Raw genomic sequence first — 19,721 nt, 5'->3', positions numbered from 1 at the left:
CGCACATTTGTTGAAGGTCACAATACAGTTTTCAAAGGTCTCCATTTTCTAGAGGGAAATAAGCCTGTGAGCAGCTGACCCCATAACAGATCTGTTGGTCTCATATTAGTCTCAAACTCCTCCCTGAGCCCATGTGAACCAACGGTTGAGCAGTCCCATAACATCGTTCAGTGAGGACCAGCGGAGCTCCTGAATGTGACCTCCCTCCACAGACATTGGTAAGATCTGCCCTTTTGTTCTATCTATCCTTTTGGATTTCTTGATGGAACATTGGTAAACAACCAAGCTATATTTGCTTTTGAAATGATTATCCAGGACATAATTGACATGCATTCCATATGTAAAATACAGCTGTATTAACTTTATAATAACAGCTTGAAATATTGCCATTTTCTGTAAAGTTGTACTGTCATTTGAACCTAGGGCCCTGTGGCTCATTCTCATCCTTTGTTTGTAATGCTGGCTAGTATCCAGTAGCTTTAGTCATTGGTCATGCATTGGCTCACACATACACATCCCTGCTATAAGTGTCGCTGTTGATGAAGGCCAATGACGTGAGTGTCATACAGAGATTACTTCTGGATGTCAACTTTAAAGAGATTTTGTCTGAGGGAGTGTGGTCGTTCGAAGGAGCTGTGTATACTACAAACCCATCAAGGCATTTGACTACTCATGTGGAAACCAGCTCCAGTCATGTGCTTCTGTGTTCTCAGATCTGCTCCTAATGCCAACAGAGTTATGGTGGGTCGATATAGGCTCCTGAGAGGCTCACACGCCCCCACCCACCCACCACACATCCCCCCACCCACCCACCAAGACGGAGAATGTCAGCTATGCAGCTTATTTCACTGTTTTGTTGGTTTTTCTTCTCATTTCGTTGAGTGTACACCATTACGCGCGCCTCACTACGCTGACTTGGGGCTATTAACCGGTTATTGAGAACCGTTAGGACAAAGAGGGTATTGTGAATGGCAAGTGAACGTATCTCAGTACTACTAACTAAATATTGGCTGGGACTTCATTCACCAGGAAAGGTCGCATACTCTGGATGCGACCGTTCAGGTGGAACGACCGAGATGGCCGTCGACGATGACTATGACTATCTGATCAAACTGCTGGCACTTGGAGACTCGGGGGTGGGGAAGACCAGCTTCCTATACCGATACACTGAACAACATTTCAACCGCAGGTTCACCACCACTGTGGGCATCGACTTCAGGGAGAAGAGAGTGGTGAGTGGTGATCGCACACAGAAGACTCGTAATGACACAATGTATACCACTGTAGTGTTAAGTACTTGATCCTGATGGTCAGCAATGCTCCAAGGGTGTGCATTATCATTTTATCCCGGGACGCATCTGCTTCTTAACCGTCTGAATCACTGCGTTACAGATTTTTTTTTTCAATTAAAACTTTCAACGTCATGTTTCCTTGACAACAGATATTACTATATTATATGTAGCTGAATAAGTCAATTAAAAAATGTTACAGATGAAAGTAATTCACGTCTTATCATTCTTGGTAACTCATTCCATTTCCAATAACGGAAATTGTAATGACTTTTACTTAGATAATTCATAACAATGTACATAGCCCTATATGTAGACATTTGAGCTCTGAAAACATTGACATATTGGTGTGAAGAGATTTAATACCATATTTGCCTCGTGGATGTGGCATGCCCATGTTATTTTCAAGTGGAATGTATGTCTATGTAGCAATGCTGTGTGTGTGTGTGTGTGTGTGAGGGTGATGTTTTTTTTTTGGGGGGGGGGGGTCTCCAGAACTACATGGGGACAGGGGCTGATGGAACGTCCCAGAGGAACCTGAAGGTCCACCTCCAGCTCTGGGATACAGCTGGACAGGAGAGGTGGGCAGCCTGTTGACACACTGCTGACGGTCATCCATAGATCAGTGGAAAGTGTTCCCCACCCTGTTGTCTCATGTCCCCCCTCTGCCCATCGGCCGGTTGCTGTTGAATGGTTTGGTGTTGATGACCCCTTCATCAACACCAAACCACACCTAGCTAATATTAAACTGTTATTATTTTTGCATTATCAGGGGTTTCAAATGGATTATCTTGTTCCTAAACGAAAACTTAATTGATGAGCATCAATCAAGTTTGAACACATTCAGCCCATCTAGAAATATTAAATTGTATAACTTATGCTTGATTACTTGAACATAATTTTTGCAAGTGCCCATAAGAACCTGCTAAAGTTCCCCGTAGCCTAGGGCACAAGTCCCAGGTTTGGAATGACTGAGTTACTGGCTGATTTAGATGTTATTACATGATGTTTAGGATTGATATACAACCTTTTGATCTTGTGTTTAGATTCAGGAGCCTCACCACAGCCTTCTTCAGAGACGCCATGGGCTTCCTGCTGATGTTTGATCTCAGTAATCAGCAGAGTTTCCTCAACGTCAGGAACTGGATGAGTAAATCTGTTCAAATATATATATATAGTAAAAGCTTTTGAAATGAGACCTGCTGGATGATGATGATTCGAATGAATATGGTCCTTATGAAATGCACTTGGCACTCTTCTCCAGGATTCTTTAACTGAGGGTCATCATGATGGGTTAATGCATTAAGTTGTAAATACAGTTTAATCAAACCTAATATTTTATATCCTTCCAGGAAGACAGGAGTTTATATGGCCTTTAAATTGCTATGGATAGCAACCATAGACGATGGATCGATTGATTACAAATACTTTGTGTGGCTTCAGGTCAGCTGCAGGCAAACGCCTACTGCGACAGCCCAGACATCGTGTTGGTGGGGACCAAGGCAGACCTCCAAGACACCAGGGATGTCCAGGTGGAGCAGGCCAGAGACCTGGCAGCCCGATACGGGTGAGTGGGGGGGGGATCCAAGAAGGTGAAGTCCTGGTTCTGGGTTCAAGCATGGGCCTTATACACCTATAGTAGCCATCTTGGTTCAAAACTAGCTGGGTGGGGGGGACTGAATGCGGAATAGAGTACTAATTTCCTCCCACCCAGCTAGCCAAGCTTAGCTAGAACCAAGCTGACACCGAGATGGCCGCTAGGTGAATAAAGCCCATGAAATCCTTCACTGGAGATGAAGGTTCTGTGATTTGTGCAGGGTCATGATTGAAGAGACTGTATTTAGACTTAGATCTTAGAAATTAATATCCAGAAATAATTTGACCCTTTTCACAGAGGCTTAATCGATGAGGGTACACTTTAACCCAGCGTTACTCATCGCGCAGCTCGTCAAGCCTCTATTTGCTGCTCGCATGGCAGTAAAAATATACATTGATATGATCATGCAGTCACTGCATGATCATATCACTGTATATATTAATACATTCTTGTCGAAGCCACGACAAAGAGAGCCCCGTGTCGACCGTGATTATTTACGTCTCTCCTTTTCAGGGTGTTACACAGGCAGGGTTCCCAATGCCTCTGAATTATTCCAGAAAATAATACTAAACAGCTCACATAGGACGCAGTTGAATTAGCCTCTTAATTTTCCTCTCAAAGTGCACCAGATTGATGCATTTTACATTGAATGGTAAAAAAAGTATTGAAGGGGGGTATTCTATGAACACACTCGTTTTGATTGATAATATTTTCTATTACTATTCTAATATTATTTATTTAAGTCATTAATTTTTTACAAATATTTTAAAATTTGAGCAAGCATGCCTCCGGACCCCCCTAAGGACTGGGTTCCCTCCACAGTTTCACAAAATTCTGTGGGAAACACTGCTTCAGGGATGTCATATTAATAATGAGGCGTACTTATGGATGACTGGATTTATAGGTTTTGATACTTGATACACTGCTTTAACCTTGAGCAGCTCCCAAACTCCACATCTGTGTGAACACGTCCATGCATGCATACACACGCGCTCACACAATAAATCCTACTAGTCTATAAATGGTATGCTAACTATTTATTAGCGATTAATGATTTATACAACTCGACTTGAGTATAGTGATTTATTTTATTATTTTTTTTGATGTTTACATGTCATTACGGAGAATTCAAGAACTCTATCCATCACATGCAGAATGTACAGGGAAATGACGGTAACACCGGTTACAGTATTCATAATAAAAATAGCAACAATATTTTCAGTAAAAGGAAACAACTCAATATGGGTAGATATAAATCAGGGTTACGGTGTTCTGCCAATTTCTGCTCCCTTGTCAGATTTTGCTACCGTAGTGCGACTCGATAGCAGAGTTTATCAAATCAATCTACCCTATCAGAAAATGCTACCTTATGTCACAAGCGTATTTTATCTGTACACCAATCAGATACTCACTCACCCTTTAACGTGAATTTCGAAGCGTACCTCCTAAGGTTTAATTTCTGGGACTCGTCAGACCCATCCAGGAATGTTCCCAGAGACCGGAGGTCAAATGATTCTTTTCACCTTTCCTCCATAGCTTTACAAACACAAGTATTTAGAATTAATGTAACACAATATCTTGTTATAGCATGACAAGATGTTGTCGCCCCCCTCCCCACCACCGACGAAAACTTTCTCCGCTCCCAGTTCCGTAAAGATAACACATTATATCATCTTATTTCTACATTCAGCAGCAAAGCCAGTTTGTACATGCACATATTTACATGCTTACAGGTCAAAAGGCGCAATGTAAAACATATTTGTAAGATAATTGCGCAGTTAAAAACATGTTTTAAAGGAAATACTCACCATCAGCCGAAAAGGTAGCAGAAATTAATGGTTGCGCGCACAGGATCCTGAGGTATGGATAGCAGAAATTGGCAGAATAATGAACCTGGTGAGGCCCGAGGGCCTTTCAGATCCTAACCTCCTTCTGGTTTCATAGCATCCCGTACTTTGAGACGAGTGCGGCCACGGGCGTGGCAGTGGACGAGGCGGTGCGTGTGTTGCTGGGCTTGGTGATGAAGAGGATGGAGCAGAGTGCGGAGCCGAGCGGCGCCGCGCCCAACGGCAGCGCCACCGTCAGCCAGGAGGTGACGGACACGCCGGTCAGGCGGGGCTGCGAGTGCTAGGAGAGGAGCTGGACTTGTTTTGTACTCCCAGAACTTTGTTTTAGCCTTGTATTTTACAAACCAAAATAAAATTCAACATGTTGATGTTCCCCAATGGGGGGTATTGGGGTCACACTCCCTCCCCAAATTATGTTTTGAGATGCGGGTTCAAGTGGAGATGATGTGGGGGTGGTTGGGAACATCGTAGAAAAACTGAGACCATCCAGAGCCCGCGGGGAGGGTCTCCTGAGGTCCATCTGATATTTCCTGCTGAGGCCCCGCCCACCTCGCAGACAGCGTAATCCACGACAAGATGATTGGTTGGTTTATGATGTTAGACCCCAAAGGTTGATAGAACTAGAATTGGTAAGTTGTCTTGATCAGCATTAAAACATGTATACCATCATCCCCTCCCACCTACATATACGTTCAGGTGTGGAAGACCAAGTGAAGAATCAGAATACACATGGTATAACCTTTTAGTTTAATCTTTGAATAACATCACAGCATTGCTAATACCCCTGTCAAAGCAGGGAATAATGATTAATTATGATGTATCGTTTATCTGTTAATTAATGAACCACATTTGAAAAATGGTCACCATAGAGAAAAATACTGTTTTTATTTGACACATTGAAGCATGACTGGCAGGGATATGCAGGCTCATGTAGATGTGTTATCATGGAGTATATTCTCAAAGTGACAAAAATAAACACTTCAGTCTTGGTTCTATTTTATAGGTAAACGACCATTATGTTAGTTACAACGAACAAGATGTTAAGTCCTTTACATAAATCTTGACTTTTATACGACGTGTACTTGGGCTACTTTTTGGGGGGGATTATGGAAAACATTTGTTCATGCGTGGATTTTAAAGGGTAATCGGAATGAAACCTGTTTGTAATGAAAAAGAAGATCTGTTTTCTGAATGAATACACATAAACCTATACATTTGATTTATAACGCAAAAATTAACACAGATTATACATGTTTTGACTCATAAATGTGTATGTATATATATATATATATATATATATATATAATTGGCCAGAGCCAAGTTAGATACAAACACATTTCTTTCCCCACATTCATCTGCCATTGTGTACTTCCCAAAACCAAAATTGGAAAACATTAATTTGTGTGATTAAAAAAAAGAAACAATCCAAATGCTCTTCAACAATCCACCATCTTAAGTCACCGCCAATGTACGCTGGAACATAAAAGTGCTCTTTGGTGTACTGACCGAACATTCAGGGTCTCTAATTCACTTAACTAGGGCAGTTCAATTAGGATTGACTCCTTTAAGTTTTGGCATCAGGTCTGCGTCAAGAGAGCTTTCCTCTGTTAAATAACTTTTACATCTGCCATCATTTCAACCATCATTTCTGACTCTCTGAGACAAAATAACAAGCCAGCCTAAGGGTATGTATCTTTACAACAACACTGCATTGTCACAATAAATGCAGTCCTTTCCATACGCTAATTGCTATATCACGAGTGGCTCACTTGGCGAAATCTCCAGGAATGACTTCACCACACAACTTTGCCCGCAAGCATGTGTTTCAACACAAGAGCACAATTCATGAGTCGATCATGTGGCCAGCTATCACTATGGGTGTGATTGGGAAGACAGGGAGGGCCACTCTCCAACAAGACTACTGGTCTGGTCCCTGTGAAATATAGGAAGAGATGTCTTTGAAACATCCTTTATATAAAGTCACTGACAACATTATGTTAGCAATATGTGAATATAAACGTTACAAAGAAGTTGTAATAGGAATAAAGAAACAGCCTTTAACATACGTTAGTGCCACTCACATGCAATGTCATTCAAATGAATCATGCTCTTTCACAAGTGGGTTATAAAAACAGTGGATTTCTCTGTTCAAATATCGCAAAAGTCGAATGATATATAAGTATATTTATAGATAGTAAAATAATAGCTTTTGCCTTTGTTAACATAATCTACATAACTATGATTTTGTTTCAACATATATAGTTTCAATTTAAGTAATAAAAGGGATTGACAAGGTTTGATGTATGTGTCATAATTTATAAATATTTTCCTAAAATATTGTAAATAAAACTTCCTGATTGTGTTTACAAGGCTTTTTAATCGTCAGCAGTTGCTTAAATCCTCTATAATAATCTCTTGTTGTTCTTCTGTGTCGTCACAAGGTTAGCCTATGGCTTATTCTATGGAATGTTGGTTCTTACGCTGAAACTTTATCGATTCTGTAGAGGAAAATAAACAGTAGCAGAACGTAGAATCAGCTGGAGACAGCGCTAGGTCTGACTTGTTGCAGGAGCACAGCATTGTAAACAAACACCATACTCCATATCTGTGCCCCCCTACATTTCTTGAAATTTTGTCTTTTCCAGTGGGCCTAAGTTGATAAAAACATTATTTCCCACTGTGAAGACATAGAATAGTAGAATAGAACGGAAGAAAGAAAAGGAAAAGAACACTGATCTAACTCCATCCCTGAGATTAGGCAGTGCTTAGAGGGCAGAGTCAGCGTATTCCTCTGTTAAAGGCCTTCTTTAAAGTTTAAAGCATGTTCCAAAATCAATAGCCCGTCCTTTGTTTCAAAGCAGAGATGGTCAGATGCTCTATAATTAAATAGCATATGGAATTAATCAGAGCTGGCCTGTGATTGTTGGAACAGTTTTAGTTCCGGCCACGCCACTATACGCCAGAGGAGGGACAGACTGAGCTGCATGTTGCTAACCTGTGTGGTCTAAAAACAAGCCCCCGAGTAACCTTGACATCTTTGTTTGAGAAGTGTCGATACCGTCACGTGCGGCTAGGGGCGACATACATGTGTTGTCGTGGAGGAGGATAGGAGAGGACGGGAATGTCTCAGTTGAAATGTCTCAGTGCCCATCATGCAATGCTTGGTATATACGCCAAAGCAAATGTGGGGCGGGGAGGAGATGTATCTGGGTCACAGCCTTTTCGCTCCCCGCTCGGGTTTGAGGGGTGTGAAGGTGTGGGGTGGGAGGAGAAGGTAGGAGACTCTCACTCGGAAGTTTAGGCACAGTGCGAGAGGCTGAGCTTGGTCACACCCTCCCCATGCATCTTGTACAGCAGTCTGAACTCGCTGGGCAGCTGGTGGGTCTCCTGCCACTTGGTGGTGAACTTTGTGCCCTTTTTGTCATAGTAGTGGTAGGGGAGGTCCTTGCCCGTGTTGGGGTCCCAGCCGAAAGGCCAGAAGCCGTAGAGGTGGATCTCCTCGCACATGGCAGAGGCCAGCGTGTACATGAGGATTCCAGTGCTGAGACGCTTGGGGGACAGGTTCTTGGTCTTCCAGTATCTGTGGGAGGGAATAGTTAAGTTATTAAAGTAAACTGTGATCTGTAAAGATGATTGCAAGTCTAGAGTGACCTGCTAAGGACCTGCAGACATCCTAGTCTCTAGTAATTCATTGAATTTATATAGCGTTTTTTTCTCTGGAAACTCAAAGCGCTTACTGTGAAGGGGGGGAACCTCACTAACCACCACCAGTGTGTAGCACCCACTTGGGTGATGCACGGCAGCCAATCAGCGCCAGAACGCTCACCACACACCAGCTTGAGGTGGAGAGTGACCGAATTAACGAATAAGCCAATTATACAGGGGGATGACTAGGGGGCCAGATTGAATAAGCCTGGGTGGGCAGTTTTAGCCAGGACACTGGGGAATCCCCTACTCTTTGCGATAAGTGCCCTGGGATCTTTTATGACCCCAGTAAGTCAGGACCTTGGTTTTACGTCTCCTCCGAAGGAGGGGTCTAAAGTGTTTTAGTCTCAACACTTCAGGTCCACAGCCCTCCTCTTATCTAGAGTCTGGCTGGTGATATTAAGAAGGCAGTACATGGAGCCTAAGAGCTCGCCCCTCCCTAACCCTCTTACTTGTTGACGTCCTGCATGATGTTGCCGGGCCAGGCCAGCTCTATCTTCAGCTGGCCCTTGTGCTCCACAAAGAAGTCCACCAGGGTGCGGGTCACCGTGGCCGAGGTGTGGAGGAAGAAGGCCGGGATCCACAGGATGGCCCCCTCCAGCTTCTTGACGTTGAGGAAGAAGTTGTTCCTGTCCTGGATGGTGAGCAGGTTGTTGTAGTAGCGCTCCAGGATGCTGGGATTGAAAGTGGTCATGTTGGTCTTCCTGCCTACGTCCTTGTAATACACCTCTGTGGGCGCGAAGTTACAGCGGAACACAAAGTCGGCCTGATCGATCTCATTGCCGCAGCGGCTGCCAGTGAGAATCCCGCTGTTGCCAACCACGGCGCACACGTTGTAGTGCTTGTTGTAGATGGGAGACATGTCGGGCAGCAGGGACTTGAAGTTGTTGCTGATGGAGAACACGTACTTGTTGCTGGAGTAGTCGAAGTGCATCAACTGACCCACACGGACGCCATTCTTGGTGAGGGAGAAGTTGTTGGCGATGTCGATGAAGTGGAAGATCTCTTTCCTGGAAGACATGTATGAGGTTAAAGCCTTCGTCACACTCACACTCATAGCAGCGCTTTCAGTGAGAATAAACCGACTAGAGATAGATACAGTGGAAGTATTTTACCTTTGTAGATAAAAAGCAGTCCTGTTGAATTTCCACTTAGAGGGTTTTCCTTGCAGCTCTTCGTTAAGTGCGTTTGTCAAGGGGATGAAGGATGGGTCCAGGAAATTCATGGCAAACTGAGACCTGAGGATAGAATCCATTAATGTGTGGATTTCCTTCGAAAGGCCGTCTGGGCTGGGTTGTGAAGAACCCCATTTCTGTCCCATGGCCTACTTTACTCCTAGCACCATGGAGAGTTCTCCTGTTTGATTCACTTAGTTGACGTTTAGGGCTCTCAAGTTTTGAACTTAGTTCAGAGCGAGATTTTGTTTTGTTGGGCGTAGCCTAACTCGTTTGTGAACGACCCAGAGAAACAACGCAAATTGAATGTGAACATGTATGAGGCTTTAATAAAATCCCGGACGATTTTGAAATTCCGCCCGGACACATTTTTTTAAAAGTGACTCTAAAAGAGGGCAACTCCGGGCAAACGAGGACGTCTGGTCACCCTACGTACGGGGAACCCATTTGATTCCTACCTGTTCCACTGTTATATAGCGGCGCAAGTTGGTGGGCGCTATCCTGGTAATTTTTCTGCGTGAGTAATGTAGCGTGTGAGCGTGTGCATAGGTTGAAATGCGTGTGTCTCACGCCCAATGCGTGAGACTTGAGGGTAAAGGGTCGACTAGCCTGTAAAAACACCATACAACCTAACGTGGAGTGAAAAGGGTAGGTCCATCAATACAATTGGCCGGCTATAATTTCAGTTGCATATACGGTTATTTTAAAGGAACGTATCGGATAACAGGCCCAAATCCAGCTTTCACTTCTTTTCCGACAATCCACATTTTCATTCAAATCGCATTAGATCAAGACGACACTGTACCGAAAAGCCACTCACCTGAACCCCGCGTGGAACATGATCCTCGGACCCCCCATATCGTACTTGGAGGAGCTGAGGAAGCTGTCTTTGCGCAGCGACACATAACTGATGAGGGAGAGGATGAGCAGAGCGACGCTGAGGATGACCAGACCCAGGGCGTTCGCGATACGCACCATCTTGGTGCCTTCTCATTCCCCTGCCAGGGCCTATGCAGTCATCGGAAGGGGGAGATTTGGTCAGGGTTCTTTTCCTTACTGTGGTTTCGTAAAGAATGTCGCCGAGTGAAGTTAAGAGTTTATATTTTCCTGTGAAATTAACGACGCAAAAATAGCTATAATATCTGTGCGCTGTTTTTTGAGGATGATGGTCGGTCGCATGTCTTGTAGCGCGGATCAGACTCCGTTTCCTTCGTTCCAGCCCTTGTGGCTCCACAGCGCACTGCAACACAATCTCGATAGCAGCTCGTCTAATCAAGGAGATGGTTTTCTCTCTCTCTTTCCCTCACGCACACACAAACACAGACAAGCCCTTAGTATGAAATAAATCTTGTTTTATAATTACATGAATGGTTCGGAGGACCTCCCTCCGTTCATCAGCTTATGTCAGACATGCTCCAGTGAGTGCTTATGAAATTATAAATCCGCCTAATATTGTTTCACAATCTAGGAAGAAATCCCGTGAATCAGGCTGAATCTTTTATTACCATTTTTATTTCAGCTCATTTTTTTAGGACGGGTCATATATATATTTTTCATTATTTTTTATATTAGACAATATAGTATTCATCACGTGTTTTTGTTCTCTTTCTTAGATTTTTGTATAATTTTTTTCTGATTTTGAAAATATATATTTAATTCTTTACAATGGGCTATTTTAGACACTAACATGTGCATTCACAATTAAATATGCATACACTGTCCTTCCATAAATAGGCAGAACCATCCCATACTACATATAACTTATCTTTAACATTATACAGCTGTAACAGCTGGTCTCTTGGAATATGTCTTGCTAGCATACAACCTGCCATGAGAGAAAGTCTCAAATTAAATAAGACCATCACAGCTACAAATATTGACAAAACGCTGCCGAGACATTCAGTCCATTGAAATTAGAAAAAGCTACAGAATCTAACCACAGTAAACCAGACATACATTGGCACTTGGTTCCACTGTGCATAAATGTTAGTTAGGACACCAAGCAGGTTGGGACTAAAACACACAACACACACAGCTCCCCTCCAGGGACAGCAGGTCACGGGTTGGCGGGCTACTCTCTGCTGCGGAGGGTGGAGGGGAAGTAGGCTCCTCCACCCTGGCTCCCCGGGGAGCCGTAGAGGCTGTCCTCCTCGCAGCTCATGTCCTCACACGAGTCCTCGCTTTGGGAGAGGGGAGAACACGTCATAAAAGGGAGAAAAAGAAGAGGGGGCTACTTTTAAAGAGTCCATCTCTTATTGTTGTTACTATTAACAAGTACAATTTACAGACAGACACTTTTATCCAGGTGACTAACAGTGACTTCAGATACAGGTCATGAAGCAGCAGGTCCCAAACCGACTCCTTCATAAACCGTATGTTGTTAATTGACTAAATAAACCACCTTGCGGCCCAGTATATTGACAGATGAGATCCTACAGCAGATAGTTTTGCTTTCCACAGCAATAAGAGTATCGTAAAGTATGGATGTCCTAGCAGAAGGCAGTGTGCCAACGCCCAGGTATTCACCTCTCATCCCGGCTTGCCTCGGTGATAGTGGGCAGGCCCGGCAGCGCTTGGCTCGCAGGCTCTGGGCCGTGGGCCTGGACACGATCCAGACCAGCTTCTTGTTGTCTTGTTTGGTACATTCCCCAGAGTAGTACTGGATCATGCACTGGGCCACAAGTCCTCTCCACTGAAGAAGCTCCCCCTCACTTATCTGTGAAGGGATCAACAGAGACATACCAATAAAGCTTTGCAGTAACAGCCATGGTGCAGCATGTCATCCCTCCGCAAAACTACTGCCAGACATGAGACCCGGCGCCACCATGGCCCAGAGATTAGTTCCCCCCCTAAAAAATTTTTTTAAGAAGCTTACATACTAATGCTGGTCAATTTAGGATAACATTTTGGAGCCATGGGGACTTTGCCCAGACATTACCTTAAAACAATGTGCTGGTTATAATGCTTAGAAATCCGCTGATTATATTATACAAATTCAACAGTACCTTAAGGTACTGCTGAATTTGCTGAAGGGCCTTCATGGCGGTGGTGGACTGCAGTGCTGTCAGCTCCTGAGCGGTAAGAGAGAGCGCGAGCACAGACGGCTGGAGGGAAGAGAGAAAGACAGAAAGACAGAGAGAGAGAGAGTCGATACACGCAGAGGAAACAATGCTACGTGTCAAAATGTGGCCTCAAACGGATCCTTACTTTAGCTTTAGAGAACACAAGCCGGCAAGTGCAGGCCTTCAGCTGTGCTTGGGAACTCCACCCTTCAAATTGAGTCAAGTCATCTGATGTGAAGAAACGTTTTGACCCGCAGTGCAATGCAGACTGGGATAAGGCATCAATAATGACAGTGAAGAAGAGTGATCGGCCCTCACCCCCCAGCGCTCAGGGATACGAAAACAGTGTGGTAGAGGCGCAGGAAGGTCAAGGCTGTCACGGCGGGCGGCTCCGGGCTGCAGAGATTCTCAGAGATTCCCTTCTCCATGCGACTCAGGTCAGACACGGTGAACCCGCTGTGGATGATGCGGATGAGCTCCTGGGTGGGCCAGATGGAGCGCTCCTCCTCAACCAGCTGGGCGGCCATGTGGAGACAGCACACCCCGATGCACGGCAGGTGCTTGGCCTGCACCTGAACAGGTTTTAAAATGGCAAATAATTGTGTCAACACACACAATTGTGTACGTGTGTGTGCCACAAAATGAAATCATTGTTTTTATTAACGTGACGAGACGACCGTCAGCGACCATTTTGCAATGAAAACAATATTCCGAGTTTGAGATCCCAATCATTTTATTTTCATGGGATATTCATCATGGGATATTGCCCAATATCCAGAGATAGTGAACCAATCAAATTGCGCCATCTTAGGAGGTTCACATTTAGCATATACTAATTAGACCTCTGAAGAATAAGTCCCGCCTCCGAGGCTCCTGGTTCTATCAGACAAATGTCTATGGGAAATAACATGGGATTTTTGAATGATCGTACATAACAAACTCTGTAGTTGGCGAAGAAGTAAAAGCTGCTCACGTTTTGAACTACACACTTTTTCCATCTAGATTCCACTTGGGTTTTGGATTGTCGGTGCCGTTAAGTAGTTAACTATAATGAAGAAACATTAACGGCACCGACAATCCAAAACCCAGGTCCCATGGGCTCTACCGGAAAGGGCGTGACTTCGCCACTCTATAGAGCTTGTAAGTCCGTCCCTTCCGGGAGACCCCCATGGGACCTCTGAGATCGTAAAATATGAATGGGTTTCAATGGAGAGAAAGTAATTATTTTCTGGTCCCAGTCTTTATATGCCCTGGATTACACATATGTTTTTTGTGGATTTAAATGATCATTTATCATGTCAAGAGTTTGACCTTTTATTGTGCAATTGTTCAGTAAAAGGCTGTAGAGAAAACACAATGAGAAAGACTACACATCTCGTATGTGACGTCACGCTCCCTGCGACTGGCGTGGACAAGACCGACAATCTCGGCATAACTGAACCTCTCCACATGCCCCGACTTATAATGGTTTTCACCTCTTTCAATGTTTTTATCCTCCCCTTGGAAAAAAGCAGTGTGGAGCAAAGAGATCGCCATGTCTGTACCGGAGTTCCAAGTGCGGGTGGTGACGTATATCCAACCCGCTATCACGCGATTTCGTGCTCATGCGCATAAATGTTAATGATTGAATCGTGTCCCAGATCACGATTGTCCGACTTTTTTCGTGCTCCACAGAACGCGCGTTTCTCAGACAATTGACGTGCTCCACAAGACGAAACGAGAGAGAGGCTTCAGAAGGGGTGTGCGCAGATAGTACAGTGCACCCTCTAGTTATATATATTTCAATATTTCCATTTTTGCATTTTTGAAGCTGACCTCCTCAAAAACTGAAAATAAATAGATAAATAAAAATAACCGTGCTCCACAGAACGAAATGTAAACCAATGCATTCTGAACGGGAGCGTTTTTCAAACGAGAGAGAGAGAGTGTGCGCAGACAGTACAGTGCACCCTCCAGTTACAGTGGGGCCAAAAAGTAATTAGTCAGCCACCAATTTTGCAAGTTCTCCCACTTTAAAAGATGAGAGAGGCCTGTAATTTTCATCATAGGTATACCTCAGCTATGAGAGACAAAATGAAAAAAAAAAAATCTAGAAAATCACATTGTCTGATTTTTAAAGAATTTATTTGCAAATTATGGTGGAAAATAAGTATTTGGTCAATAACAAAAGGTCATCTCAATACTTTGTTGCATGCCCTTTGTTGGCAATGACAGAGGTCAAACGTTTTCTGTAAGTCTTTACAAGGTTTTCACACACTGCTGCTGGTATTTTGGCCCATTCCTCCATGCAGATCTCCTCTAGAGCAGTGATGTTTTTGGGCCTTCGCTGGGCAACACGGACTTTCAACTCCCTCCAAAGATTTTCTATGGGGTTGAGATCTGGAGACTGGCTAGGCCACTCCAGGACCTTGAAATGCTTCTTACGAAGCCACTCCTTCGTTGCCCGGGCGGTGTGTTTGGGGTCATTGTCATGCTGAAAGACCCAGCCACGTTTCATCTTCAGTGCCCTTGCTGATGGAAGGAGGTTTTCACTCAAAATCTCACGATACATGGCCCCATTCATTCTTTCCGTCACACGGATCAGACGTCCTGGTCCCTTGGCAGAAAAACAGCCCCAAAGCATGATGTTTCCACCCCTATGCTTCACTGTAGGTATGGTGTTCTTTGGATGCAACTCAGCATTCTTTCTCCTCCAAACACGACGAGTTGAGTTTTTACCAAAAAGTTCTATTTTGGTTTCATCTGACCATATGACATTCTCCCAATCCTGTTCTGGATCATCCAAATGCTCTCTAGCAAACTTCAAACGGGCCCGGACATGCACTGGCTTTAGCAGGGGGACACGTCTGGCACTGCAGGATTTGAGTCCCTGGCGGCGTAGTGTGTTAGTGATGGTAGCCTTTGTTACTTTGGTCCCAGCTTTCTGGAGGTCATTCACTAGGTCCCCCCGTGTGGTTCTGGGATTTTTGTTCACCGTTCTTGTGATCATTTTGACCCCACAGGGTGAGATCTTGCGTGGAGCCCCAGATCGAGGGAGATTATCAGTGGTCTTGTATGTATTCCATTTCCTAATAATTGCTCCCACAGTCGATTTCTTCACACCAAGCTGCTTACCTATTGCAGATTCAGACTTCCCAGCCTGGTGCAGGTCTACAATTGTGTTTCTGGTGTCCTTTGACAGCTCTTTGGTCTTGGCCATAGTGGAGTTTGGAGTGGGACTGTTTGAGGTTGTGGACAGGTGTCTTTTATACTGATAAGGAGTTCAAACAGGTGCCATTAATACAGGAAACGAGTGGAGGACAGAGGAGCCTCTTAAAGAAGAAGTTACAGGTCTGTGACAGCCAGAAATCCTGCTGGTTTGTAGGTGACCAAATACTTATTTTCCACCATAATTTTCAAATAAATTCTTAAAAAATCAGACAATTTGATTTATTTATTTATTTTTTTCATTTTGTCTTTCATAGCTGAGGTTTACCTATGATGAAAATTACAGGCCTCTCTCGTCTTTTTAAGTGGGAGAACTTGCACAATTGGTGGCTGACTAAATACTTTTTTGCCCCACTGTAAGTGTCCCTCTCTATGGCTCCCTCTCTCTCTTTTCCACTGTGTTTCGAGAATTTATATCGATATAACGAGAAAGGATGTAATGATAACGGCAAGAAAATGGCTCCATGGTCATAATAATTAAAATATAATTAAAATAAAGCGTGTAACGAGGAAATTAGACGATCTAGTTGTGGGCAAGCAGGGTCAGAATTTTAACCGAATTCAGCCAATAACCTTATTTTTTACATCGTTTTTATATTATGAATATTTTAATATTGTCTGATATACCTGAACCACACTTACACATTGGTGGAAGTGGATTTACAACGGTCAGATAGGCTACAGATGTTGTTATAACGATTAATTGAATAAAAGCTACATGGGGTAAATATTATAACTAAATAATTGTATATTTATTTATACATATATATATAATATTGATTTGAATATTAAATTAATTCAATGTTTAACCAATGCATTTCGATCGGGTGACTTTTTCGACTTCAGAAGGGGGGGCAGGCTGCGCAGTGCACACTCTAGCATACAGATCTTGTTATAACGATAATTGATTAAAAGCTACATGTCTACTTATAATATCATAACTAAATCATTTTATATTAAAAAAATGTATATATATATAGATATAATATATATTTTAATATTTAATTAATTCAATATTAAACCAATGCATTTCAATCGGGAGAATTTTTTCGAGTTCAGAAGGGCGGCGCAGTGCAGGCCTCGTTCTATTTTCCACAGTTTAGACTAATTATTAAGTTTCTTTTGTTATCAACGTGACTCTTTTCTTTTTTTTCTTCACTGTCTGGTGGCTATAGGTAACGTCACTCTGAGAGATGTGCACGGACACATTTAACGAGGCAGGGTTATTTAAAATAATTCATTAAGTTATCATGTGTGAGAGGTCATTCCTCCTCCTGAGTGTGTACTGGGTGTGTATTGACAACACATTCTCACTCCGAGAACGTCAGATACCGACTGTTGGCAAGGGCACTTTAGCGTCTGTCGCTGAGGGAAAGGTACCCTTCGGCGTCTGCAGACGGAGAGGGGGTTCAATTCACTACAATGTTATGCCATCCCCGGCGATGTTTGGCGCTCAGAGCGGGTGCTCAAGCAGCCCATTCACTCCTGTATTAACCCGACTACGGCTACGACGCTGTGAGCATCTTTCCTATTGGATAGCTTTTAGGATATTTATTTATTTATTTATCATAGGCTATACGGAGACCAACAGATTTCCTCGAAGCAACGAGAATGGTCTATTAAATTCAAGATGGGTGTGCGAGAATAGGGATATAGTGCCAAAGGCTACCGTCAATATGAATTTCATTTAGGCTGGTCAATGGTCAGATACAGATCTTGTTATAACGGTAATTGAATAAAAGCTATGGTCTACATATAATATTATAACTAAATAATTGTATATTTATGTACAATCTATATTATATATTAATATTTAATTAATTAAATACAATAACGGCTTTAAACATGTGACATGCCTACGTTCTTTGCCCCTTTCTTTTCAATGGGCCTGCGTCAACGTCACGTGACTCTCATGGTTGCTATGGTTACATGGCTCCAAAAACCACGTTGGTTAAGGGCGGAAACGGAGCTGCCGTCAATTGTGTTGTTTTTGTCGTAAACTAGGGTCCGCTGGTTAGGAAATAGACAGATATTCCAAGGTTTCCTTCAAAAAGCACCTTGGATGTTTCTATTTTCCGCAGTTTAGACTTGCAATTAATGGGCCCTATTTTAACTGTCTGAAACGCAAGTGAGAAGCGCCAAGCGCAAGTCGATTTGTGGGCGGTTCTATGGCGATGTCACTAGTTTACCGGCGCAAATCTAAAAAGGGTTGGTCTGAAGTAGCCTAATTACCCGTAGGTGTGGTTTAGGCGTAACTGCAATGAACCAATGAGAGTGCCAGCTCCCATCCCCTTCAAGAGCCATGAGCGCATTTGAATCCGACGAGTTTATATTTTGACAGCGCGTCTGCAGTCTCCGATGAGACAGATGCACATGAATTTCAAACTTCAAATGGCTCAGTTTATAGCCAAACAATATGGCCTAATTCACACATGGAATAAGGTCTTCTTCCATAACTTCAGAAATACTGAGTCCTCAAATAAATTTCGGCAAAGAAAACTTAACACACATATGATATGCGGTAACTGTGGTTCTATTTAATGATATTGTGGTGACCCACAACAACATAATAAAGACATTCACCAAGGGACTGTTCCTTTAAGGAAAAGGGTTTACGACAGTTCGGGTTGACGGGTGTTCTGGTTTACGGCTGTTAGGTTTGAACTCATGCTGGAGTAACTTGTTTAGTTTTGAAGTGGAGAGTAAAGCTGACTCGACCCATCTCCGTCTCTTGTCTCGTCATTTACCGCACTCCACAATTGGTGACCCCCGACGCGAGTTGGATACGGCTGGATTATGTTGCACATCGACGGTGATAACAACGCGCCCGCTGTGGCGCCGGCCGCCGCTGGCGGCGCGGATACCGACGCGGCTAACGTCGGCGCTATCTATGCTGCCACCGTCAAGTTACCGGACTTTTGGCAGCACAGCCCACGGTCGTGGTTACAACACATCGAAGCCCAGTTCCAGCTGAGAGGAATAACGCAGGACGTCACGAAATATTTCCACGTGGTAGCAGCCTTAGATGCCGCGACGACGACCAGGTCTATGGCGTGGATGGAGGCTCCTCCAGCTGTCGGCAATTACGACACACTCAAGACGTTCCACCTGGGCCTTTTTGAACTGTCGGAGCTGGAGAAGGCAGACCGCCTGCTTTCCCTGACCGGCCTGGGTGACGGCAAGCCGTCCGAGTTGATGGAGAGGATGCTGGCTGTGCTGGGCTCGGCGGATCCCTCCTTCCTTTTCGCCCACATATTCCTGCGGCAGCTTCCAGCACCCGTGCGCACCGCTCTGGCCAGCTCCCCCCTCTTTGCCTCCAAGGACTACCGGGCGGTGGCTGTGGAGGCCGACAGGATTTTCCTCGCCAGCAGGCAGCAGTTTGTCCATGCGCTGCTGCCCCCCCAGCACACGTCGGCCCCGCTTCCGCCCCCGGGGTACAACCCGGACACCGCAGCCGCTGTGACAGCCCGCCGACAGTGTGACGACGGGTGTTGTTACTACCATGCCAGGTTTGGGGCCAAGGCCAAGCAGTGTCGCCAACCTTGCAGTTTTGGGGCCCCGGGAAACGTCCGGGCCAGCGCTCGTTAACAGCTGTGAGCGCTGGTCGGGACTGCAAGCTGTTGTTCGTCACTGACGCCTTGTCCGGCCGGCGGCTGCTGGTCGATTCTGGGGCTCAGCGCAGCATCCTGCCGGCGACCCCTGTAGACACTGTGGCTGGCGGCCATGGCCCCCCGATGGACGCCGCCAACGGCACACCCATTCGTACCTATGGCACGAGGTATGTGGAGGTGTGTTTCGGCGGCCGGCGTTTCGGCTGGGATTTTGTCATGGCTGCCGTG

General features: G+C 44.4%; 3 protein-coding genes across 3 annotated transcripts; 1 reads left to right on the top strand and 2 right to left on the bottom strand.

The window, feature by feature from the left end:
* Positions 1 to 968: 968 nt before the first annotated feature.
* LOC307084709 (ras-related protein Rab-27B-like) lies at positions 969 to 5,759 on the top strand (the record flags this gene model as incomplete). The annotated part of the gene is made up of 5 exons (XM_079749186.1): positions 969 to 1,232; positions 1,785 to 1,870; positions 2,336 to 2,439; positions 2,733 to 2,856; positions 4,831 to 5,759. The coding sequence occupies 5 exons, from the start codon at positions 969 to 971 to the stop codon at positions 5,015 to 5,017; spliced, it is 765 nt and encodes a 254-aa protein (XP_079605312.1). The 3' UTR covers positions 5,018 to 5,759.
* Positions 5,760 to 8,030: 2,271 nt separating this feature from the next.
* LOC307091094 (alpha-N-acetylneuraminate alpha-2,8-sialyltransferase ST8SIA3-like) lies at positions 8,031 to 10,591 on the bottom strand (the record flags this gene model as incomplete). The annotated part of the gene is made up of 4 exons (XM_079757964.1): positions 8,031 to 8,313; positions 8,891 to 9,448; positions 9,554 to 9,676; positions 10,434 to 10,591. The coding sequence occupies 4 exons, from the start codon at positions 10,589 to 10,591 to the stop codon at positions 8,031 to 8,033; spliced, it is 1,122 nt and encodes a 373-aa protein (XP_079614090.1).
* Positions 10,592 to 11,684: 1,093 nt separating this feature from the next.
* On the bottom strand, positions 11,685 to 19,607 carry LOC307082501 (cyclin-G2-like; the record flags this gene model as incomplete). Its single annotated transcript, XM_079746107.1, has 6 exons — positions 11,685 to 11,793; positions 12,157 to 12,329; positions 12,619 to 12,717; positions 12,821 to 12,875; positions 12,994 to 13,247; positions 19,518 to 19,607. 6 exons carry the CDS (start codon positions 19,605 to 19,607, stop codon positions 11,685 to 11,687), a joined length of 780 nt encoding a protein of 259 aa, XP_079602233.1.
* Positions 19,608 to 19,721: the final 114 nt, after the last annotated feature.

The sequence above is a fragment of the Pollachius pollachius genome, assembly GCF_949987615.1.
Source record: "Pollachius pollachius genome assembly, chromosome: 1".
NCBI classification, from domain to species: domain Eukaryota; kingdom Metazoa; phylum Chordata; class Actinopteri; order Gadiformes; family Gadidae; genus Pollachius; species Pollachius pollachius.
The sequence above is the reverse complement of the archived record's forward strand: the minus strand, read 5'-3'. Positions and strand labels throughout refer to the sequence as shown.